The sequence below is a fragment of the Prionailurus viverrinus genome, chromosome A1, assembly GCF_022837055.1.
Source record: "Prionailurus viverrinus isolate Anna chromosome A1, UM_Priviv_1.0, whole genome shotgun sequence".
Taxonomy (NCBI): Eukaryota; Metazoa; Chordata; class Mammalia; order Carnivora; family Felidae; genus Prionailurus; species Prionailurus viverrinus.
The window spans coordinates 4,533,768-4,558,037 of record NC_062561.1 but is presented as its reverse complement, the minus strand read 5'-3'; the positions used below and the strand labels follow the sequence as shown (position 1 = coordinate 4,558,037).

The 24,270-nt window shown below is 48.0% G+C and overlaps 1 protein-coding gene and 1 long non-coding RNA gene across 9 annotated transcripts in view; one reads left to right on the top strand and one right to left on the bottom strand.

Annotated features, from left to right (window-relative positions):
• SPATA13 (spermatogenesis associated 13) overlaps positions 1 to 24,270 on the top strand; it is a 350,239-nt gene that overhangs the window by 280,860 nt on the left and 45,109 nt on the right. For 5 of the 7 annotated variants that reach the window (XM_047874029.1, XM_047873999.1, XM_047873909.1 and 2 more), the window contains 2 exons: positions 9,499 to 9,864; positions 11,514 to 11,658. In XM_047874029.1, the coding sequence (XP_047729985.1) occupies positions 9,499 to 9,864; positions 11,514 to 11,658 (511 nt within the window). Of the gene's footprint in view, positions 1 to 5,390; positions 5,590 to 9,498; positions 9,865 to 11,264; positions 11,322 to 11,513; positions 11,659 to 24,270 lie in introns of those variants that run through there. The other 2 variants (XM_047874159.1, XM_047874495.1) reach the window with 2 other exon arrangements.
• On the bottom strand, positions 1,431 to 23,495 carry LOC125174914 (uncharacterized). Of its 2 annotated transcripts, none has more exons than XR_007155611.1 (3): positions 23,431 to 23,495; positions 16,236 to 16,366; positions 1,431 to 1,937 (listed from the first exon to the last, which is right to left on the bottom strand). It is a non-coding gene; the product is annotated as an uncharacterized LOC125174914 (long non-coding RNA). The 2 variants fall into 2 exon arrangements; XR_007155605.1 differs by lacking the exon at positions 23,431 to 23,495 and adding an exon at positions 22,283 to 22,724.

The window sequence follows — 24,270 nt, the reverse complement described above, 5'->3', positions numbered from 1 at the left end:
GGGCTGATGGCTCGGAGCCTGGAGCCTGCTTCCGATGCTGTGTCTCCCTCTCTCTCTGCCCCTCCCCCGTTCATGCTCTGTCTCTCTCTGTCTCAAAAATAAATAAAAAATTTTAAAAATAAAAAATAAATAAAATTAAATGTTCATACTTAAGTGCCTTCTTAACGCGTACAGAATCGGGCTAAGCATATTAAATTGTGTTCCCTCATGAACCTCAATATTTGCATTTCTAGCGAATGAGCGATTCTGCCTATACAACAAGTTGTAGATTCACCAGCTCTGTTTTAGCATTTTTATCATCAGTTTCACCAGGCAAGGACAGTTGAAGTCCACTGCACTCCCTTTTACTTCAAGGGGGTTAAGAAGCATTAACATATTTTTAAATGTTTTTAATACTGTATAATATTTTTCTTAGCAAATGGCCTATCTACCCCCTGAACCCAAGGGACAAGGCCACAGTTTTCCAGATTGCATTTGTTTCTTTTCTTCTGTCTTTTTCTTTAGTCTTTAAGAGGTGTGTCAAAATTCTCTATGTGTGTGTAATCTCATTTGCTAACAATCAGAACAGTTTTTCGTTAATTTGTGTTTCATTTGCTGTCAGAATTCCAACAACCACTGTCTTCCTACAGCTTGGAACCTTGTGTCTTAAGGATGCAGCATGTTAGTAAGAATGTCACCCAGCATTAACATGTATTTGTGCCCCTGAGCCACAGAAGGACAAACCCAGTAAATACGTTCCCACTTTGCTTCTGTTTCTTGCCCAGGCCCCGTCCACCTCCAGGCTAAGTCCAAATCTGGGGTCTAAGAAGGGAAGGGACAAGTTTATGATGGTGTCTGTCCCTTCCCGGCATGGTCCCTGAACTAGAGGAAACTTTGAAAGGTGGAGCGGAGCCAGCCTGACCATGCATGATTTTTAAGGTGGTCGTTAGGTGAGTGATGAGTGTTTGGCCAGTTACTTATTTCACACCGAGTCAGAGGCTGCCTCTTTCCTCTCCTTGCTCCGGCCACCGTAGAAGTCCCTCAACCTTACTGTTTATTCCTGAACTAGCCGAAGTGTGGTAGGAAAAGACGTGTGCACCCTAGAAAGTTAGGGAGACAGAATTAGAACACCCAGGTGGTGGGGGGGCCGTTTTTAACGTGCACCCCTACAATGCTGGTCCAGTCCCTGCCATCCCTGTAATGCTAGAACAGTCCCTGCCACCTCCGTAATGCTAAAGCAATCCCCGCCATCCCTGTAAGGCTGGTACGGTCCCCGCCATCCCCTTAATGCTAGTACAGCCCCTGCCCCCCCCCCCCCCCCCCCCGCCACCACCAGCAAGGTCTGTAAAAGAAAAGGAAGCTTTGGAGAAAGAAAGATTATTCCACCCACTCGTTCTAAAAATTCAGGAGAAGAAACCAAACATGATTCAGGAAGTCAAACAAAACCACAGTGTTTGCGTTCCGTATGTGATCAGTTTAAGGGAAAAGTGTGGGCAACGAGGAGAGAGAAGGGAGTGGAGCTGAGAACAAGAGTAAAGGTGAGATGTGATACGGGAAACGGGAGGAAGCAGCAGAGAGGAAGAGTCTGGGGAAACGAGCATGTGCACACACTGATGAGGACCTACCAGCAGCCCAGAGAGGAAGTGCGAGGGGAAGCAGCATCCGGAAGTGGAGAGATGTAAAAGTGATAAGCACACCGAGGCTTTTTATGGAGCAATGTTACTGAGGTCCGGTGTTTGTGCAAGTTGCTGCTGAGAGTTTTTGCAATAAACCGTACTGCGTTTTCCTTACTTATATCTATAAACGGGGGGCACGTCATGTCTAGTGCTGGCCTTGCAAAGATGAAATCGAACGAAGTGCCTGATCTCACATTCCCTGTCTTTCATTAAATCTGGTGCCTTCTCTGTGAACTGGGTTCTCGTCTCCAAAATGGGTATAACAATGCCTTCTTTACTAACCTGAAAATACAATTTTAGGTAGATTAGAAATACAAATTTACGATTTCTAAGTAACTAAAACATTGTCTTTTTAGTGTTTTAACAAAAAGAGAAGAATGTCATTAGTGCTCAGACTTCTTTCTAAATATGTAAAGATTTTCTTGTTCTTACTTTGAGCTCCTTAAAAAGTAGTAGCTGATCTGGGATCCTATGAGTTCCCGCCCTCACTTAGAATCGTAGGACATATACTTATAACCCATCCCATTCCAAGCACTCTATAATCCAGATAAAATACCCACACTAAAAAAAAAGGAAAAAAAAAGCCTATGGAAAATCCTTTTTATTATGATACATTAATTTAAGGGAAATTAAGTGACATCATTTAAGGGAAATTAGTGACATATAGCTTTAAATGGTGAGATGCCATTTATTTATTTATTTATTTGTTTATTTATGCAAGAGATCATGTGCATACATGCACACACACATGTGAGTGGGGGAGGGGCAGAGAGAGAATGAGAATGAATCCCAAGCAGGATCCACACCCAGCACAAGGAGCCATCTCACGATTGTGAGATCATGACCTGAGCTGAAATCAGGAGTCGGTTGCTCAATGGACTGAGCCACCCAGGCACCCCTGAGAGAACACTTTTTAAATTTGTAATATATAAGGCCCAAAGTTATACTTCTGTGGAGTTGGAGCCCAGAGCTGGTGCTACAGACTAGTCTTAAGTGAGACTATGTAAACGGAGAGTTTTGAACCTCGGTTCATCCCAGGGCTCTGTCAGCAGAAATTTGGGAGTAGGGGCTTTAATTTCACTCCCCTAGGGGCGCCTGGGTGGCGCAGTCGGTTAAGCGTCCGACTTCAGCCAGGTCACGATCTCGCGGTCCGTGAGTTCAAGCCCCGCGTCGGGCTCTGGGCTGATGGCTCAGAGCCTGGAGCCTGTTTCCAATTCTGTGTCTCCCTCTCTCTCTGCCCCTCCCCCGTTCATCCTCTGTCTCTCTCTGTCCCAAAAATAAATAAACGTTGAAAAAAAAATTAAAAAAAAAAAATTTCACTCCCCTGTAGGTGAAGTGTAGCATTTCCTTAAATTATGAATGTAGGCATCAAACCGGAGCGATTTTATCAACACCTGTGATTTTGTCACTCCTAGAAACCACAGATCTTTTTCGTATCGCTGGTGTCTTAAAATCTCTTCGCTTATTCAACGGTATTTCCAAAGGGTGGCAGTTATTAGACCTATTGCTAAGACTCTTTCTTTCTTATCAACTTATTTTTTGAGAGAGAGTGAGTGAAAGCAGGGAAGGTGCACAGAGAGAGGGTTGGAGAAAGAGAGAGAGTGCACGTGGGGGAGGTGTGGAAAAAGGGAGATTCCCAAGCAGGCTCCGTGCTGTCAGTGCAGAGCCCGATGCGGGGCTTGGTCCCACAAACTCGTGAGATCATGACGCGAGCTGAAATCAGGAGTTGGGCGCTCAAACAACTGAGCCACCCAGGCACCCCTATTGCCAGTACTCTTAATCTCTTGTGTTTTGTCTATACTATTAGATCAATCCTTTTAATATTTTGATAATTATATTTCAAAGTAATGAGCTTACTTTATATTTTTATTTTATGCATGTCATTGGGGAAGGAGTCTCCAGCTTTCCCCAGATGGCAGGGGCACTTACAGAGCTTCCCTTCCTGTCATTCCCCCCAGCTCCCACCCCTGCATTCCAAGAAGCCCTACAGCTGAGGGTAGGAAGACCTACCAAGTTGTATTTTCCTTCCGTACAAGCATATGCCAGGGACGCAGAGATACAGAGTGGAACGGACGGAGATTTTGAAGTCAGACAGACTGGTTGTTAAACGGGGCCGCTCTCCCTTGGCTCTGTCAACCCGAGCACGTCATCGCTCCAACGTCTGGATCGGTAGGATGTCATGAGTAGTTCTAACTCCCGGTGTGGCGGTGGGGATTAAGTAAGGGAACACATGCCGGGTGTAGTTCTGGCACATCTTGGTGATCAAGAGCCACATCTGTCGTTACTGCCTTGCAGCACGAGTTGTCGAGATGTGTTCTCGTCCCACCTCCAGCTCCGTAGCTGTACCTGAATTCCCCGTGGTGTTCGGGGCACTGAGAACCTGCGAAAACGTGGGAGGCTTGCTGATTGTATTAGTATGCGTCTTGAGAACACTTTTGGCTCGTCCAGTGTAAAAGCTCTGCTTTAGTTTTTTTTTCCATCTTCTCAAAGCATCTAAATTTCCCTGCTTGTAGTATTTTCTTCTGAATCAGTTTGCCGTATTAGTTTCCTAAGGCGACTGTAACAAATTTCCAGCAACTAGATGGCTCAAAACAGTAGGCTTTTATTCTCATTGTCAGACAGGCCAGAGGTCTGGGTTCCGTTTTGGCCTCTTCCAGCTCAGGTGTTTGCTGGCAGTGCTTGGAGTTTCTTGGCTTATAGATGCACCACTCTGATCTCGGCTTCTGTCCTCCTAGGACTTTCTTTCCTTTTTGCTTTGTGTCTAAATTTCCCTCTTTTCTAAGGACAGCAGCCGTTGGCTTAGCGCTCGCCTAATCCAGTACTTCTTCATTTTAAGTCGATCACATCTCTGAAGACTGCGTGGCTCAGTTGGTTGAGTGTCCCACCCTTGATTTCAGCTCAGGTCATCATCTCACGTTTTATGGGATTGAGCCCCACATCGGGCTCTGTGCTGACAGCGCGGAGCCTGCTTGGGATTTTCTTTCTCCTTCTCTCTCTGCCTCGCTCCCCGCTTGCACTCTCTCTCAAAATAAATAAACTTAAAATTCTTTTTAATGTTTTATTTATTTTTGAGACAGAGAGAGACAGAGCATGAGCAGGGGAGGGGCAGAGAGAGAGGGAGACACAGAATCCAAAGCAGGGTCCAGGCTGTGAGCCATCAGCACAGAGCCCGATGCGGGGCTCGAACTCACGGACCGTGAGATCGTGACCTGAGCCGAAGTCAGACGCTTAACTGAGCCACCCAGGCGCCCCCTTAAAAATTTTTTTAAGAAAGAGATCATATTCACAGGTACTGGGAGTTGGGGCTTCAACATACCTGTTATGAGAGGGGAGGGCAGAATTCAACCCACAACTCTTGCTATTTAATCCTATATACTTCCTTTAGACCAAGCTTCTAAATGGATATATATGTGACGACAGGGTTTTTTGTGCCAGTCTTTTTCCTGTGTTAATTTACTCTCACTGTGGTTTCAAAAAATGTTTTGAAGTATCTCACTGGAGGTATTAAGATCTACCTTGGGAAGATCTTACTTTTTTTTTTTTTTTTTTTTTTTTTACTTTTGGGAAGCAAAGGAAGGAACCTTGTGTGGGAAGAAAAAAATGCAGGGCTCCTGAGTAGGGAAAGTACTTTACAACTGTCCAGAGAAGCAAGAGTTAAAAGGTCAGCCACTCCACTGCAGAGTTTGTTTACAAAGGCTTATGACTTGGGTGTGAATTGGCCAATCAAGCTTGGAGCCCTGGATTGATCTGAAGCTCTGGCTGCTGGGCTGCTGGACTGTGAGAAGCCACGGTGGGCATACCTCTGGCATGGCCGCTCAGCACCCTCACTGTCACGTCTTAAAGGCCAGAAAGAATCTGAGACAGCACGGATATGGTCAACTGCTTGTTCCTTCAGTGTGTCTGTAGGCCACCACCAACTGTGGCGGAGTCTGGGGTAGGTTGTAACTTGTCGGGGAATGTTGGCGGTGGTGGTGGTGGCGGGGGTTTGTAGTTGCAGGTATGATCCTGTGATCACAGTCAAACCGTGTTCCCTGGAATGCACCTCGGTCTATTTCGGAAGTACACAGACTTTGCCAAAAGGAGATTCAGTTTTAAAACATGCATCAAAGCTCAAATTTGTTTTTACAAGGTATGTAAGTCTCTTCTGGCTAAAGATCACTGTCTCTCCCTCTTTTGCTAGGAGTAAAGGGGACATTTCAATTGTATATATTGTCCTGTTAACTAATTTTTGCAATGCCACGTAGAAAGGCTGGTTTCTCCTTTTATCTCTTCAGTGGAACTGCAGAAATAGTTCTAGTAGAATCGCTGTTCTTATGTATATCCTGTGCCCCCGCCCCCCACCCCCACCCCCACCCCAGTGGGAGCAGTAGCTGACACTTGAGGCAGGACGTGTTAAAGGGACCATCCCTGGCACGTCTCCTGCTCTGTCATTTCCTGCTTTGAGCATACCTGCTTTTATCCAGCCTCCTCACTTCCTGGAGTGTGTTTTGGTCTCAGAAGGATTTCTTACCTGAACCACTAAGACAACCTCTTGTTTTCCTACGCCCATTTCCTTGTTTTCCTGTCTGCATTAGCAAAGCTTCAGTGAGGCATGTCACATGTTGCATAAGTGCAAAAAAAAAAAAAAAAAAAAACAAAAAAACCCAAACCCAACAAAAAAAAATCCCCCCCAAACAAACAAACCAAAAAACCACACGTAGATTTGTTACCAAACTACTCATTGCCTGTAATTTTGTTTTGCTTCTGGACCTTTCTAACACCTTGTTTCTGAACCTTTTAATTCTTGTGTGCTTAAATTGTGCCATTTGGTTTAATAATGTAGTTAAACTCTCCATAATAATCCTGTTTTTCACATGCAGTGAAAAAAATAATACCAACTTTTTCATGATTTCTCATATTTTCCCTTGGTGTAGTGTCAGAGAGGAAAGACCCACACCCCCGCCTCCGCCCCCTTAGGCTTACTACGTGGGGAGCGTGGAATTAAACTGGCTGACAAAAGACAGTAGCAAGAGAAAAGACGGGTTTTTCTTCATGTGAACCAGTGGGAGTTCACAGGAAAAAGTGACTCCAGGAAGTGGTTAGAGATGGAGGTATATATCCCCTCTTATGAGGGGCAGGGGAGCTGGAGAGGGCACTTATGGGAAACCCAGTGATTTAGGCAAGATAAAGGGGCCTGTGGGAGAGCAAACGGGAGGTCTGATAGTTTTGTGGCAGCGTCTGCTGAGACTTTTCCTCTCAGCTGATAAGAGTCACATCTTCCCTGGTTAGAAGAAAGAAAATCCTATCCCAAGACAATGGATTTATGACTACTGAGTTCTTTTTTTTTTTTTAATGTTTATTTATTTTTTGAGGGAGAGAGAGACAGAGCATGAGCTGGGGAGGGGCAGAGAGAGAGGGAGACACAGACTCTGAAGCGGACTCCAGGCTCCGGGCTGTCAGCCCAGAGCCTGATGCGGGGCTCCAACCCCATGAACTACGAATTCATGACCTGAGCTGAAGTCGGACGCTGAACTCACTGAGCCACCCACGTGCCCCGACTGCTGAGTTCTTTTGGGACCTCTGCTTTCAGGGAGATAAGAGAGTTTGGGGGGGCGGGGAGCCTATTCTTAAATACCTTCAGCTCAGAACAGTTTTCATGCCACAGTGGTGCACTCTGGACCCCTCTGCGGTGACTTGATTTAAACATGAAGTTCAGGGAGTCAGAGTCAGCAGGTAGCAAGGTAAGCAGTGATTGCTAGTACTCATTAGCTTTTGAGCAGAGGTAACTTGGTACAGTGGGAAATTTTTGCACAATTATGCAAATTTGCACAATTATGCAAATTATTACACAAATTATGAGGCCCACATTTCAGTGTCTCTGTTGCTGCTGATTGGCCGTGTGGCCCTGGGCAAGTCACTTAACTTCCCTGGGTTTTGGTTTTCCTGATCTGAAAAATGATGGTGGTGGAGTAGAGTGTCCATAAATCTCTTTCTGCTCTCTTTGCTTTTCATCAGATTTTTCTTTAAATTTTTTGCAACATTTATTTATGCTGGGGGAGAGGAGCAGAGAGAGGGAGACAGAGGATCCCAAGCAGGCTCTGCACTGTCAGCGCAGAGCCCGATGCAGGGCTTGAACTCGGGAACCAAACTGTGAGATCACGACGTGGGCCGAAACCAAGAGTCAGATGCTTAACGACTGAGCCACCCAGGCGCCCTATCAGATTTTTCATAGTACAGCGGCCCCTTGAACAACACAGGTTTGAACTGTGCAGGACCACTTATATGTGCCTTTTTTTTTTCTTTTTTATGAATACAGTATAATACCATAAATATTTTATGATTTTCTTAGTATTTTTTTTTAGGTTACATTATTATAAAAACATAGTATATAATACACATACCAAATATGTGTTAATCAACTGTTATCAGTAAGACTTCCAGCCAACAGTGGGCTATTGGTAGTTAAGTTTTAGGGAAGCCGAAAGTTACAAGCTGATTTTTGACTGCACGGTAGGTGGTGGTGCTGGGGTGGGGGTCGTTACTTGTAACCCCCGTGTCGCCCAGAAGTCAACTGTGTATGATCTTAGGGAACGTCTATATTTGAGGTCTTAGTTGCCACTGATTGGGCAGCAGCTGACCTCCTGGGCTGGTCCTCAGGGCAGGGCCGGGCTGCACCGGGACAGTTCTGCTGGAGGTCTCTAGGCCAGGGAGGCCTGTTCTGCCTGCCCTTGAGTGACATCTCTGCCACGTGCCCTTGTCTGTCTGTCTTGTTTATATCTTTTTTAAATAATGACCAGGGGTAGGAGAACTGAAGGTGTCTAGGCTCACAGGCGTGTGACCAGAGTCGGCTGCACCCTCCCTCCCATGGGCTGTGCAGCAACTCTCCTCTGACCCGGCTTTGAGGGGTCTGCTGAGACAGAGGTTATCCCCTGGCAGGGCTCAGCCTGGGGATGGTTACTCCACACACTGCTTTTTTAACAGCAATAATTAACTGTGGCTGATAAGGGCTGTCACAGCATTTCCCCCACACAAGGACCCATTGTTCCCCAGTGAACCGTTGCCGAACCAAATCCCCAGACCTTAAGTAACTGGCCTGAGGTCACAAAGGTAGCTAGTGGCCTCGCCTGACTCACACAGAAGGCTGCCCATTTCCAAGCTCATAGTTCCTCTTCTGGTACATTGCATTGCCTCTGAAAAGGTATTGGAACAATTTGAAAGTAGTGGCTAATTTAGGACCACAGACTCTCCAGCTGTGGGATTGTCTAGTCCTGAAAGGTTAGTCATTCCTTGTTTGTCCCAGATCACACAGCTAGTTAGTAGCCCGATCTGGTTCTTTGAATCCCGGGTCATTGCTCTCTCCATCAGACTTAACTTACTGAATGTCAGGCCTTAACAGCCCAGACTTAATCTTATTAAAGCACCTTCCGTTTTTAAAGATTATTGCAGGAAAATACCTTAGAGTAGCACCTAACGTGTTCCGCATTCCTTTCTCCTTCTGGGCTCCTGCATTTCCCCGTGCCATTGGTATGTGTATTTTGGGTGACACCACAGTTGAAAGTTCTTTCTAGTAACTCACAGTGGTACTTAGTTTCTTAATGTCTTTTGCAGTAGCTCATTGGTCACCATACATCACTATTTAAATTACGGTCTTAATTCAGCCTGCAGTGAAAGGTGAAAGTCGTGCTTATTTTAAGGCACGTCTCAGTTACGTCTTTCTGTTACACAAATAACTTCTTAAAATAAACAAATAGATCAAGAAAGCCTTGAGGCAAGGCTAAAGAGGATGGGAGGGAGCGCATAGCTTGTTCTTTTCCAATACCTTCCTGGACATTGGTGCTCACCTAACTTGTTCGCATTTGAAAAGGTTGTGGCTGAGGAATCCTGGAGGCGGGGCTCATCACGGGATGAAGAGAGGACAGAGGCTCAGAGGATCACCAGGAGGAAGTGGGGTTCTGGGAGAAGGTCAAGGCCCCGACCGCTCTCCGACTATGGCCAGTTGGCCAACCGAAGTCTCTCTATTCCTGAAGACTCCATTGCTGTGGACCCCCAGAAAGAGGACACTGTGGACGGGGACCAGCAGCCAAACACGGCCTCCATGGACCCTGCAGACCAGAACCCTGCCGTGGGCTGTCCCAAAGGCGGCCGGAGAAGACGCCCCATCTCTGTGATAGGCGGGGTCAGCTTCTATGGGAACAGCCAGACAGAGGAAATAGAGAGTCTTCTGACCCAAGTAAGATCTGGTGTGCTTCTGCCAAAGCTAGCAGAGGCCTCCAGCTTCCTGGCCTTTGTTCTCTGCTGCAGACTAACTAACCAGGCCGCTGCTTTTCTTTCTCCTCTCTGCTCAAGGAGGATAGACTCCCAGCCTTTCTTCCTGACTTTGGAAACACTCGTGAATTAAACTAACAATCTGGCACGTGGATGGCTTTTACTAATCTCCTGTCTCTCCTGGAGTCTCCAACAATATGTGAAACTGGCTTGCTGTTGGTTCTCAATGACCCGAGACTTTAATAAGGGGAAAGGTAGCATTGCACATTTAGTGAGCTTCATGGAAGAAGTTGTTGAAGGGGAAGTGTCCTCCGGTGTTAAAATGTAAGGATAAGAAGAAGATAAGGAGTCGGTTTTTTAGGAGCTGAGGAAATACTTTTTTCCACCAATTTTGTGCTCTTTACCAATAGATTAGAAGTATTTATCAGTTACCCAAAGAGCACTTTGTGGCTACAAGACATTTAAATAAAGGCCCTGTTCAGGATAACGTTCGGCAAATGGTATTTGCTGAGACGTGGTCACGGATTCCCAGAACAGTATATGAGTGTGTGCCCGGTTTCACTTTTTGAGCTTGCTAGCTGATACTGTAAAAAAACTCGAAATTCTCTTGAAAGGGAAGGCCTGTGTTGGTATTGGATTTTCTGTTGAACTTCTCCCTATAAAGCCCGTCCCAACGCCTTGTTTCTAGCAAGCGCTCAAATACCTCTTGTTTAATTGCGTTAAACTGAATTGAATTCTTAAGGTAAAAAAATGAAGTGGAAGAATACCGTGAACTTCTTGTGGGAAGACGTGTCCCGCGCTAGGAAGTAATTCTGAACCAAAGCAAACTATAATCTCTCTCAGCTCGAAACGCAGTGTGGGGAAAATCGAAAGCACTTAGAGATTATCTCACTTTGGAGCATCACGAAGGTGCGCGGTGAGATAATTTTATGCGCTGTAGGCTCATTTAGGGAGTTGGGTGGGAAAGTCCTAAGATGACCTCAGGAAGGCCTAAACCGACTTGGCCTCCGATTTAGTTTTATAGGGATGGTGCCTGTGGAAGGTCAACAGGGGACATAGGCCCTTCTAAAGAGACCGGGCCGATTTGTGGAGAACTAGCTCTCTTTTAAACAAAGCTCAACTGTCACGACAGCTCAGGTGAGGAAGACTCGGGTCCCACGAGACCCGGCGCCTGTGGTGGCAGCGCCTGACGGGCTCGCCAGTCCGAGCGTGTCGTCCGGACTTGGTCTCGGGCACCGGCCGCCCCTGGCGGCTCTGCCAGGAAGACGTCTTCCTTGTGACCCCGCCTCTGTGCGAGAGGCCACCCCTTCCTAAATCTGCTTGTCCTCTTGGACGCTTTGCTCTTCCTGAGTGTCACCCCTCAGTGTGTCGCTGGCGTGAGAGGCAGCGCGTGAGTCGATACCGGGTTTTGAAAATCTTGGGGTAAGTCGTGGCAGCCGAACCCCGCGGTGCGGCCTGAGGCTCGTGACACGACTTGGAGAAGGCGCTTCCCCTCCCCTCTGTGAGCGGCTCCCAGGTGACGACGCCGAGCTGCTCACAGCCGTGTGTGTGAAGAGCCTGCGAAAGGTGCCACTTCCTGGCACCTCCTCACAGCCCTCTGCTTTCCTTTTGCAGCCGGCGGCCAGGCCTCCCGTGCCAGCTCACCAGGTGCTGCCCTACAAGGCGGTTTCGGCCCGGTTCCGGCCCTTCACCTTCTCCCAGAGCACCCCCATCGGACTGGACCGCGTGGGGCGCCGGCGGCAGATGCGAGCGTCCAACGGTGAGTCTCCCGGGCCCGCCCTGTTCGGGGGCCCCCCTCTCAGAAACTGGGGTGGCGTCCTCGGTTGGACCGCTCCCCGGGACTCCGAGGTGCCCGCCCGATGGCGCCCCTCTCCGCTGTCTCTCTGGGCCGGGGCGGCGTGCGCCTGGGAGTGAGGAGGGCTCGTCTCCAGCCACCCACGCGGGCCCGGGGGCGTCGTCAGCCATCCAGGCCGGACGTGCCGTGCCATCAGGCGACCCCGTGCTCCAAGTTTGCTCCTGTCGAGTCTGTGTGCCTGAGTGCCTGCGGGTGGAGAGCTAAGCACGGGGTCCCGGGCATTTGTTGCAACCCTTCCGAAGCTCTTCCTGGGTGTCTGAGATCCACTGACGCCCCTCTGAACAGCAGAGAAAAGCCCACCTAATGTAGTAGTTAATATGCTCTCAGTACTTACCCAGTCAGTACTTGGCGACTTGAACTGGTCCCACGTGTCCTCGGAATGATGTTTACGTTCTTAAGAAAGGAAATCCTCCCCCACACTGATACTCGTGTCCGTGCGGCCAGCCGGTCTCATGGTGGCGTGGCCTGCCGGGCCCTGGACCAGCGTGACTAGAGCTCACGTTCAGCGGAGACTCACGGGGGGCAGCCTGGCCGTGTGCTCTGCTGTAGCGGCTCATTGATCTGCGCAATTACCTGCCTCGCCAGCGGCTCTTACTGTCCTCGTTTTCCAGATAAAAAAGCCCGCGTATCCTTGGGTAAACCGCCCTGAGTTGCTCACCAGGAAGGGGCGGGGTTGGGATTTGCATCTACAGATAGAACTTGCAATGCCAAGAGGTTCCTTTTTAAAAACCACTGAACTGTGCTGACCCCTTAAACAAGTGCAGCAGACACCGAGGATGACGGCCCCAGCGGCAGGGCTTCCTGTCGCACCGTTGGGAGTGAGTGTCGTGTGGAGGGCAGGAGAGCGGGAGCCCGGTGGTGGGAAGCCGAGCGGGGCCACCGCCCCGCCGCAGCCAAGTCCTCCACGCGACGGCACACCCCCGAGGCCGTACGAAGAGGACGGTTTGAACGGACTTGGAGAAGGCGGAGGGCGTCACCTGAAGAACTGAAATCCCAGGGAGACGAGGAGAGGAAACACGGGTGGGTGGGCGAAGGGAGAGAGACCAGGAAGGCGTGAACTCCCTGGGCGAGGGAGTCGTTTCTAAGGACAGGTCGAAGAGGACGATGGCTAGCGACCAGAAATGTGACGGGAAGTTCGCTGATGGAGTCCGACACAGAAGTTGTCGAGGACCGCGTCCCAGGAGGGCCACGCCGGGTGGTGAGAGGTCAGAGGGTCGGTGAATGGTGAGGAAGTGCTCCACTGGCCCTGATTGTGTTGCCATGGTTTCGAACTCGTGTCACGTATACCGGGAGGGGTCCAGGGGGGCTTGCAGGTGGAGGTCGAGGAAATTGGTGAACATCTCGTGCCTGGGTCAACCTCTCAGCTCCGTGGTCTGGACACCTGGGAGTCTTTGCTCCCCTCCTTGTGGAGTCACTAGGTCCTGTCCGCTGGTTCTCAGGGTCACCTTGCTCCTCAGGCTCCTTAACCCTTCCCCTCACGGCCACCCCGTCGCCTCTTCAGCCCTCACGGCCACCCCGTCACCTCCTCAGGCCAGGCTCTCATACGCTCTCTAGTCAGAGTCACTGCTCGCTTTCGGCTCTTTCCCACCATTGGAATCAAGTCCCAGTTCCTTAAACATGCGTGTTGGCTTTTGTAAACCCGCGTCTCTCCTTCCATCTGTTTCTGTCCCTTCTCCTGCCAGCGTTTGCCATCCAGCGTGCCTGCATCCGCTCTGGGCTTTCGCACTCCCTTCGCGCTACTCACGGTGCCCCCTTTGCCTCGAATTCCCTTCTTTTCCTTTTCCTTGTGTCAGCATTCTTCCCATTCAGAATTCAAAACGCATTCCCTTGTGTGCCCTTGGAGACAAAGTGCATCCATTGTCCTCCTTCTGCAAAGCCGCTCAGCCCCAGGCCTCGTGTTCGTTCCCTCTGATCCGGTCATCCACATCTGCTGATGTGTTTTGGGAAAGTTTTCCAAAAGGAGAGAGAAAGCTACATGCACACAGCGTTTACAGCACCATGATGGCCCTGAAGTGGAAGCCATGGGAATGTCCCGTTACGCTGGGATCGTGGGTCGGGGTGCTGCTTAGGCCACGACCTCAACACACTTTATATCGTAAGTAGGAAAACAAACAACGTGAGAAGCGACAACCGCAATTTTAAAGTGAGGAAAAATTAGAAAATAAAATCATGTATGTTGTATCAGTTTGCTAAGGCTGCTGTAACAAAGTACCCCGAACTGGGTGCCTTCAATAGCAGAAATCTTTTGTCTCAGTACTAGAGGTGAAAGTCAGATGAAGGCGTTGGCACGCTGGTTCCTTCCGAGGGCAGGGCCCGGGAATCCCTGCCGGCCCATCCTAGCTTCTTGTCTTGGGTACCTTGTGCCTTGGCATGTAGATGTATTGCCTTTGTTTCAGTCTTTATGCCACTATGGCTTTCTCCGTGCCATTGAATTAGGGCCCACCCTAATAATCTCCTCCTGACATGATCGTCTACTAAGACCTTATTTCCAAATAAGGTTACTTTGACACTACTGGGGGTTAGGATTTTGGTACCTGTACAGGGTACATAATCCAACCTGGAACATAGACCGTGATTGCAACAGTTTGCAACATGTACACACGTGGTCAAAGATTTAACAAGAATCTGCAAAAATAAAAGCAGTGTGGTTCAGTTGGAAGGAAGGTAGGTGAGGTCTCCTCCAACCCTGTACAACCCTATCCAACCCTGTACATACAACCAGCTTATTTCTGTGCTTTCTGTAACAGTGTTTTGTTTTGATTTTTGTTGAGAAGCAACAGAAACTGACTGACCTGCTTCAGCAAAAAGAGAATTTATTGGAAGGATGTTAGGTGTACCCAGAGTTGAAAATGGCTAGAGGACCAGTCTGGGAAATGGATGGCAGTCAGGGTTGTTCCTGGGAAGCAAGGAACCACATGCAAGAAGCCAAGAAAGGCGTGTAGTAGGAAGGTATAGTGCCACCTCTGGGAATGAGTGAAGAACCATTCCTCCTGTCCTTCAGTCACTCACTCAAGAGTCAAAGTCCCAGGATAGAGAAATCAATTATTTTTTCTTTCTTTCTTTTTTAAAAATTTTTTTAATGGTTATTATTTATTTTTGAGGGACAGAGCACGAGTAGGGGAGGGGCAGAGAGAGAGGGAGACACAGAATCCAAAGCAGGCTCCAGGCTCTGAGCTGTCAGCACAGAGCCTGATGCGGGGTTCAAAACCATGAACCGCGAGATCATGACCTGAGCTAAAGTTGGACGCTTGACCGACTGAGCCACCCAGGTGCCCCGAGAAATCGATTCTTGAAGCTTAGGTGATGTGTCTGCCACCTGGTGCCGCTGGGACAAGCACAAGGTCTGGGTGCCTCCAGAGACCCTTTGCCTTCCATATTAGGAGGCAGGTACCTGGGTTCCTGTCACCGAAGCTGAACACAATGGAAGGGAGGTCATTCCCTTAGAGGAAGTCCAAGTAGTGTTAGAAATAGGGGTGTCGGGGCGCCTGGGTGGCGCAGTTGGTTAAGCGTCCGACTTCAGCCAGGTCACGATCTCGCGGTCCGTGAGTTCGAGCCCCGCGTCGGGCTCTGGGCTGATGGCTCGGAGCCTGGAGCCTGTTTCCGATTCTGTGTCTCCCTCTCTCTCTGCCCCTCGCCCGTTCATGCTCTGTCTCTCTCTGTCCCAAAAATAAATAAACGTTTGAAAAAAAAATTAAAAAAAAAAAAAAAAAGAAATAGGGGTGTCTGGGTTGCTCAGTCGGGGAAGCATCCGACTCTTGATTTCAGCCTAGCTCATGATCTCACTGTTCATGAGATGGATCCCCATGTCACTTTTGTGGGATTCTCTCTCTCTCAAAATAAATAAACAAACATTAAAAAAAAAATAGAAATAGATCCTGAACAGGTTCTCTCTTCATTCATTCATTCATTCATTCATTCATTCATTCATATATTCAGTAGCTGTTGAGTGCTTCCCATGTGCCAGATGACAGGAGTGAGCAAAAGCCCTTAAATCACTTACACTCTGGTGAGGGGATAATGAGTTAACAAATGACTCTGTAATACGGCAGGCAGTATTATAAAGAAAACTGAAGATGCGTGGAGGGTAGTCATGTCTAAAAAAATGTCATTCTAACATGATGCATAATTCAACCCCCGCTGAGTCTTTCCCTAGAGGGAGACAACTCAAAAGCTTGTCAGTTACTGCAAACATGTCCAAGTCTAGGCCCCCCTCCCCGAGTCATATCCATTTCTTCTGCAGTTCTGCAATGCCTTTTGCACTCCGTAAACCCAGAGGTAAATTTAAGCAGCATACCATAATCATAATGGAAAGAGGTGGGGGCGGGGAGGAAAGGAAATAGAAAATAAATATTATGTATATATACATGGTACCACAAAAGGAAATCCCTCCTGCTTCTGGTTGCAAGGTCATACCCGCTGTTTTTGACTTTGCTCATCTCATTGCTGTTGCATGCTCCCCTGGCCCCTGCCCAGTACCTTACCTGGTAGTGTTCTTTGCCAGCTGAGGTGGCCCAGACCTTCACTCCGTCGTGTGGGGCTCTTAGTGGTTCTGCTCGCTTAGAGTCGCAGTAGTCTTACTTATTTGCCTCCCTTAGTCAAAAAAGCAGCCCATCTATAAAGAAAAAAAAATGTGTGGAGCACCAACCTGAGCCTTCCAGGCACTGGTTTTACCATTTGGAAATACAGCAGAGGATAAAGCATCACAAACTTCACGTTCCAGTATTGAAACCAATTCAGTAAGTCAGTAAAGAGCATGATCTCAGGCTGTAATGATGGCTCCCGAGAGAAGAACGTGGGTGATACAGTAGAGAGTGTGGCAACGGGCACAGCAGAGGGTGACCTAGTGTCCCTAAGGAGGTGACACTGGCGTGGAGGCTTTAAAGGTGAGTGAGAGCCAAAGATCTGAGGGAGGAGAAGTCCCAGTGGAAGGAACATCAGGGGCCCAACGTTAGACTGGAACTTGATGTGTCTGAGGTTCCGTGAGAGGGCCAGCGTGACCGGAGTTCAAGACACAAGGGCAGAAGAGGGCGTTGCAGTCTGGTGGGGAGGCTGCGGCCGGACAGAAAGGGCACTGCAGGTCTTGGGTAGGACTTGGCATTATTCGAAGTGAAACCGGAAGCCATTGCCAGCCGGGGAGTGAAAGGCACTGATTTAAGCTTTAGAGAGGAAGGACAGTGTGGGGGAGAAAAGGCAGAGGAGGGGAGACTGGTTTGGACACTGTTGCATAAGTCCAGTTGGGAAACAGTGGTGGCAGTGACCACAAAAGACGTCCATGTCTGTCTTGGGTGCTCATTTTCCCCAGTGCACAGGGTGGCAAAAATGGCCGGCCTTGGTTCAAATCCAGTGGGGCCAGGCCTGCGAGTTCTGGTGGAAGGACTTCTCTCTTGGGGGAATAAATTCAGTTTTGACAGGCGAAGCTGTTGAACAGGAAGAAAATATTTTGCAAATGTATTATTCAGTAATCATGAGAAGCAGTCCCTGTGCTTGCCCTTTGTTTCTGGACCCATGTACTCTGGCCATGGGTGCACAGCACCCTACCAGTCACCGATTCAGTGCTATACAGACCCTATCCAAGGCAGCATCGCAATTTCAAGATGTGTCCCCAAGCTGTCTCCATAACATCATTTTCATTAGGCCGTGATTCCATGCTTGTGGACAATGGTAAACAAGAATAAAGCTCGCGACACTCGTGGACACTGGCCTATCACCGTGCTTCCCTCACTGGGGCCCTCGGGTAGAAGCATGGTCATGTGAGGTGCCACGACGTTGTGTGAGGCCTTCAGTGCGATTCTAGCAGAGGTCTGACAGGTAAGGAAAACAAATCCAGATCTAGAATAAATCTCTTTGCCACTAAGGACAGATCATCCACCCCTCTATTATGAAAGGGTCCATTGTAATCAGCTTTCCACAAGGAGCTGTCTGGTTCCTTCAAGGAACCATGTCATTAACTTTGTTGAGAGGGACACCCTGTGGTTTAGCCCAGGCTTGGCATCCATTTCTGCCACCATGGCCTTTTTCTTTTTCTTTTTTTTTTTTTTTTTTACCCCGAACCCACTGAGTAGGCATCAAGATGACTAGAAACAAAGATTGGCGTTTATAGAATGGGACATAATGTTCACACAATTATCAAACAGCCTCTTTTGCAGTAGGATTCACATGGGATGCGACTGGACATTCATATGGGACAGACGATTTCTCATGTTTTCAGTGAATTCTGACATATTAATTATACTCCTTCCCGAAACCAGTCCATTACCTACTCTGTTCTTCCCAAATTCCTCCAAGCTATTCAGCCAAGCCATTGTCCTAACCACGTGTCCACACAAGCTAAGTCCCTGCTGAGGCCCTTTCTCCTCCCACTCAGAAAGGATTAGGAAGAGTTCTCGCCTTGATTTTACTACTGGGGGTTTCCCTTTCTGGGTGGAGGGTGAATGTTGGAAGATCCCTTTTGGGAAGGCTGGAAGGAGGAGTTGTTAACTGTGGGATACTGACCCCCAAGTTACCTGGCTTCTGCTTCATAAAGAGGCCCTGAGCTTGGAAACCACCTGATCTGGGAGCCGTGGAAGGGTCCTTGATTCTCTGCCATGGTGGTTCAAGTCAGGTTCCTGTCACCAGATTTGGAAATGCCCTGCTATACAAATCAGGTAGTACTGTAATGGAGTTACGACTTTTGTTCCTGCAGACCCTCTAATAGGTTGGGGACAGCCAGAAATCGCGTGGGCCAGCTATTCCGGTGACTAAACTGGACGTGCTGCCCCGTTTAGGAGCCGTGTCCTCTTTTCCTGTGACAGCTGTCCTACCTCCATGGGGGTCCCGGGCTTCCGTGCAACAGAGGCCTCTCTCGCCGACTTCCCTCGCCTAGGCAGATGAGCAGTACAGTGCTTAGAAAAGTGGCTGCCACTCCCATCACCTGGTTTGGGAGACCCGGCCCGGGGGGGTGGGGAGTCCGTGATAGACCAGGTACCGCATCTCTGCCTTTCTGGCCTCTGTACTTCTTTCTTCCTCTGTGCCAGATGCTGGCCCCTCCACTGCCTTAAGAGTGGGCCAGTGCTGGGTCCAGGTCTGTGGCCCTTCTAAGTGCTGGGATGACAGCCAGCTCCATGAGCCCGTGTGTTGAACGCATGATCTCTGGTAGATGTCACCCAAATGGATAGACTGGGTTGAATCTAAATTCACGTCCAGTAAACGCAGCGCGAACACCTTGTTTGGATCCTGATACCGGCAAACCAGTATAAAAAGATCGTTAGGAGACAGGCGGGGAGATTTTCACATGGACTGACAATTCAGTGAAGGAATTGTTGTTTGTTTTGTTAGTAGGGATAACGATAGTGTAGTTATTTTGAAGCCCTTGTTTGTTATGGGTACATAGTCAAATAGTTTTTGCACGAAACAGCATATGTGAGGTTTGCTTTAAAATGCTCCGAAAAGTTGCTGAGAAAAGTTGGGAAAAAACTGACAATTGTGGGTTCATCGTTTAATTTCTCTGCTCTTGCGTTTGTTTGAAATGTGTCATAAACGTTTAAAAAAATAATGAAAGTATGCTTCCTCTTCCCTGGATTTGCTCCCCAAATCTGCAAATCAAGAAATGGCCACAACTAAATTTTTCTCAAAATGTAGATATTTGGGTATTAGCAAATTAATTTTTGTTAAGAAATAAAGACCTACTCCTTCAGGTGGAGGTGAGCTCTCTCTCCCTTCTGGGCACTTCCTGGCACCGTAAAGTACGGTCTTACCTCCTTACTAGCCCCTTATAGTCTGTGAAGGAAGGTCACATGGAACAGTCCTCAGTAATGATCAGATGGGTGACGTATTGAAATCCTAGAATCGAATCAGGAATCAGAAAGCACTTGTAAGTGCTTTTATAAAGTTCGCGAAGGGGGAGCTGCCAGCCGATACAACCTTACCGCTTTGCTGCTGATGGTGTCTGTGGCCCTTCCTTCTCCCCGGGTCTCCCCAAGCATGCCTCTGCTGTGGTAACTTTCTCGTAGGCGATTATCTTTGCTGCCTTTTGCTTTCTTCTATGAAGCTTCTGTCTTACATCCAAGGCAATTTATTATGTCACAACCTACCTGTGCTCCTGATTTTCCCAAATTTGCTTTGGGTTTCTGCCACACGTCTTCCCTCGACTGATCTGTATTGATCAGAAGCCAAATTCGATCACTTTTCAAAATTCTTACTGCTCGTGTCTGCTCATCCTTCTCTTTCTTCTCATCTCACACATTGAGTTTAGGTCAGCTTGCTCGTGTGACATAAGGCAAGCGATGATCTTAACCAGAAAGGAAACATTTCTCAGAAAGGAAAACATTCAGTTTCTTCAGCTATTAAATTTCTGTGGAATCTTTATGGGTCACAAGCAAGGAGCTAAAACATGACATTGAAGATCCGGAGATCCGGGGATGCCATTTTTAAAAATATCTGTTTGTTTTATTTTTAAAAGGCTTCTCGTTAACCAATAAATACTATATTATTATGTAATAATGCCACACAACAGAGAAACAAGATTAGGTACAGTAATGATTAAATATAAAAACTAAGAAAATGGTTTTCTGAGGAGATACACTGACAAGTTGATTTGATTAGACTTTTTTTTTTTTTTAAAGTGCACTCTACACCACACAATGGACTCAAATGCATATGCTGTACCGACTGAGGCAGCCAGGTGCCCTGACTATATTAGGCTTTTTATGGCTTTTAGAAATATTTCTAAATTACTCAAATTATTGCTTGGTTTGATTTTTTAAAAAATTTACATCGTACTTTCCTATGAATATAGTCATTTTTTGCAAGCTAGGAAAGAGAATCAGATTAAGCCATTGTAGCCCTGTAATGACCTAGGCCAGAATCACTCGGTCTTCAGCAAAATGATGTAATAGTTGCTAACAGTGGCATTGCAAAACTCTAAATCAGAAACCCCATCTACAACCTTTCCTTAGGAAACCAACCAAGAAGTCCAGTCCTTAAAGGCAAGACATATGTAAAGAATATATATATGTTTAAATTCCCAGCGTAGTTAATATACAACGTTAGATTAGTTTCAGGTGTAGAATATAGTGATTCAGCGTTTTTATGAATTACTCAGTTCTTAACATGGTAAGAGTACTCTTAATCCCCTTCACCTGTTTTACCCCTTCTCCCCCCTCCTTCCCCTCTGGTAACCATCAGTTCTCTATAGTAAAGAGTCTGTTTCCTCTCCCCCCCCCTTGTTTTGTTTCTTAAATTCCATATATGAGTGAAATCATGTGGCATTTTTCTTTCTCTGACTTATTTTACTTAGCATTATACTCTCTAGCTCCATCCATATTGTCGTAAATGGTAAGATTTCATCCTTTTTGATGGCTAAGTAATATTTCGTGTTGTGCGTGTGTGTGTGTGTGTGTGTGTGTGTGTGTGTGTGTATCCATCAGTCGATAGACACTTGGTCTGCTTCTATAATTTGACTGTTGTAAATAATGCTTCAGTAAACGTAGGGGTACATATATCCTTTCAAATTAGTGTTTTCATATTCTTTGTATAAATAACCAGTAGTGTGATTACTGGATCATACGGTAGGTCTATTTTTAATTTGGCGGGGCGGGGGAGGGGGGGCCCTCCATACTGCTTTCCACAGTGGCTGCACCAGTTTGTATTCTCACCAAGAGTGCATGAGGGTTCTTTTTTCTCCACATCTTCGCCAACACTTGGATATAAAAAACATCTTGGTCTACAAAGGACAGAACGACCCAAATTGTACACTGGCCAACCTGTCTGTGAGCACATGGTGGAGGGAATATAGTTGGCCCTTGAATAATATGGGGGTTAGGGACCTGCTCCATCCCCACCCTATGTAATCCAAAATCAGGGTGTAACTTTTGGTTCCTCCAGAACTTAACTACTAACAGCCTCCTGTTGCTCAGAAGCCTTACTGGTAACATATGCAGTTGATTAACACATATTTTGTTATATATATTATATACTGTATTCTTATAATAAAGGAAGCTAAAGAAAATGTTAAGAAAATCATAAGACAAGCCTGCTGACTTTTAAAACTCCAAAAATTAGAAAGAGACTAATACATTTACAGTATTGCACTAAATTTATTGAAAAAAATCTGCATATATGTGGACCCACACATCTCAAAACCCATGTTGTTCGAGTCAACTGTATTTTGAAAACCTGCTCTGAGTGTTTAAAAACTCCTGGTTCTAGCGCCAATAAGAAAAGCAGGTAAAAGATACCACGGACGGCAAACTGATCTTGGTCTTACCGCGGCCTACCACTAGAATACAAAGCCAAGTGTGAGAAATAAGGCAGCGTAGAAATTTCCCAAATAAATTATTTCGCGATAAGAAGTTCAACCTATTGTGTTTCTCATTTTGCTGCAGAATAAATTGAGGACTATTTTAGAGAAAAGCGTAATGGCAGTGGTGTGCCTACCCCCGCATGGCCTCCGGCTTCCCCTACACTTGACATCGCTTGCACTGTGCGTATCCGTGTGGAAACACTCGGCAGGACCATCTGCCGGGTCAGGAGGTGAAGAGAGCTCACTTACTATCTTTGGGGGGCCCCCATTGGCCAGTTGGTCGAACATCCGCTAACTGTCCATGGGCACTGGCTTCTGCCCAGTGCCTCCAAGCTTGGTTCGTTCCCCTCCGTGACTTCTTGCAGAGGTGGGTGCTGGTCCTCCGCGAGTAGTCCCGGGAGGCTTGGGGTGCCCGGTAGGCGATTGCCTCGGGGAGCCCCGCGGCGACACCGCGAGTTCTCCTTGCTGAATCAACGGTAATGCGAAAGGCCCAGGCAGAGACGATGGGGTCGGCCGCCTCTCGGGAAGCCTGGTGGGGACTCTCCTTCAGCCGAGGCCGGCGTGCAGCTGCGCCAGCACCGGGCGGGGCCACCCCGGGGGCCCGGGGGCTGGAGAGGCGCCCCCACCCGCGTGGCCCCCGTGCGGTTGCCCGCCCCGCGTCCCGCCCCCGCAGCGCCGGCCCTGCAACGGCGGCCCCGGGACGGCCCCCCGCCTTGTTCGGTGTCATCCGGCGCGTGTTACCTACACGGTCAAGGTCGGTTTGTCCAAAGGAAAGGAAAAGTACACTGACTGAGACGTTGTCTGCTGTCTTTAATGCCCAGTTGGGGGTTATCGCTCAGGGGTGACGTTCTTTTCCTGTCTTCGACACCTGTTTCTTCAATTTGGTTTTGTACTGAAATGTATTTACTCAGAAACGGAAAAGATTTCCTTAGGTGTATTTGTTTTCCCCATTGAACTAGTTTGAGTTGTAAAAGCAAGTTTATTCAGCCTTATTCTGACGTTGACACTAGTATTAGAAGTGATACAGGGCGTGCCGTTGAGACATGATCGCCCGGTGCTATTTCAGGAAGTGCCCAGGGTGCTCTGCTTTCAGAGCTGAGCTGTTAATAGGCCCTTGGTTCAGGAGATCCCTCCTTTGTATACATTTAGCAAGCGTGTGTAATGATGTGAGATACGTCTGTCTCCATCTGTGTATCCGTATCTACGCCCTGTTACGAGTGAAGTGCCGTGCAGGGGGCTGGGTGGTCCGGAGGAAGCCGGAGACCGTTCTCACGGAACCTCCAGTAGGGCGTGGGGACTTGTCAAGCCGCTGCAAGGATCAGGGAGCCAAGTGTGAAGAGAGAGCATGCATATCAGATGTGGGGAGCCCGGGACTTCCTGGAGGAAATGATACCAACCTTGAGATGCTGTTACTGAACCAGCGGGTCAGCTCCTTGGGGAGTAAGAGACCGAATACACCAGGTGGAGTTGCCTCACGAGGTAACTTCGTTGAGAACACAGGATCACTTCCAAAGCCACGACTCCCCAAACAGGGGTAAGCAGGCTCCTTCTGTTGGGCTTGGGGACGAATATCGAAAGGGGGCGGCCTCAGCATAAAGGGACAGGCCTAAAGGTGCACGCGCGCACTCAGAAAACGTGCCGGTACGTGCATTGTATGTTATGCTAAGGAAGCTTATGCCCCTCCCAGGGCAGGGATTTTAACATAACGAAGCTGAGGTACCTGTGGGGCACTTTAGGACTCATGTGCGCAGCCGCAGTCCTGGTGGGGTGGGGGTCATACTCAGAATGTTTCTTTTTCTGTTCCAGCAATTAGCTAGCTAGTCTCTAAAAGAGAAAACTGATAGTTAGGCAGGGGCTTCTAGGACTTGCCCAGGTTCTGGGAGCCCTGCAGGTAACAACGTGTGAAGGGTGAATGGGAGTTAGATTAGGTTTGTTGTCGGGGAAGGTATATTCCAGGCAGAGGGAACAGCGTTTGCGAAGGGTGGAAGCCAGAGAAGGGAGAGCACATTTGAGAAACTGAGGTTGGGGTTGCCCAACAGAAACTTTCTCACCCCATCCACAGGCTTCTCAGACTCCGGGTGTTCTTCAGATTCAGACTGATGCCTGCAGGACCCTGAGGGCTTGCTTTGTTAGGCTACTCCTGCCTACTGTTTGAGTTATTTCCCTACCAGGAGTCAAGGGCATGCCTCCAAACCCACTTAAGGCAGCTGTGTTTATTATTTTAATTCTAGATCTAA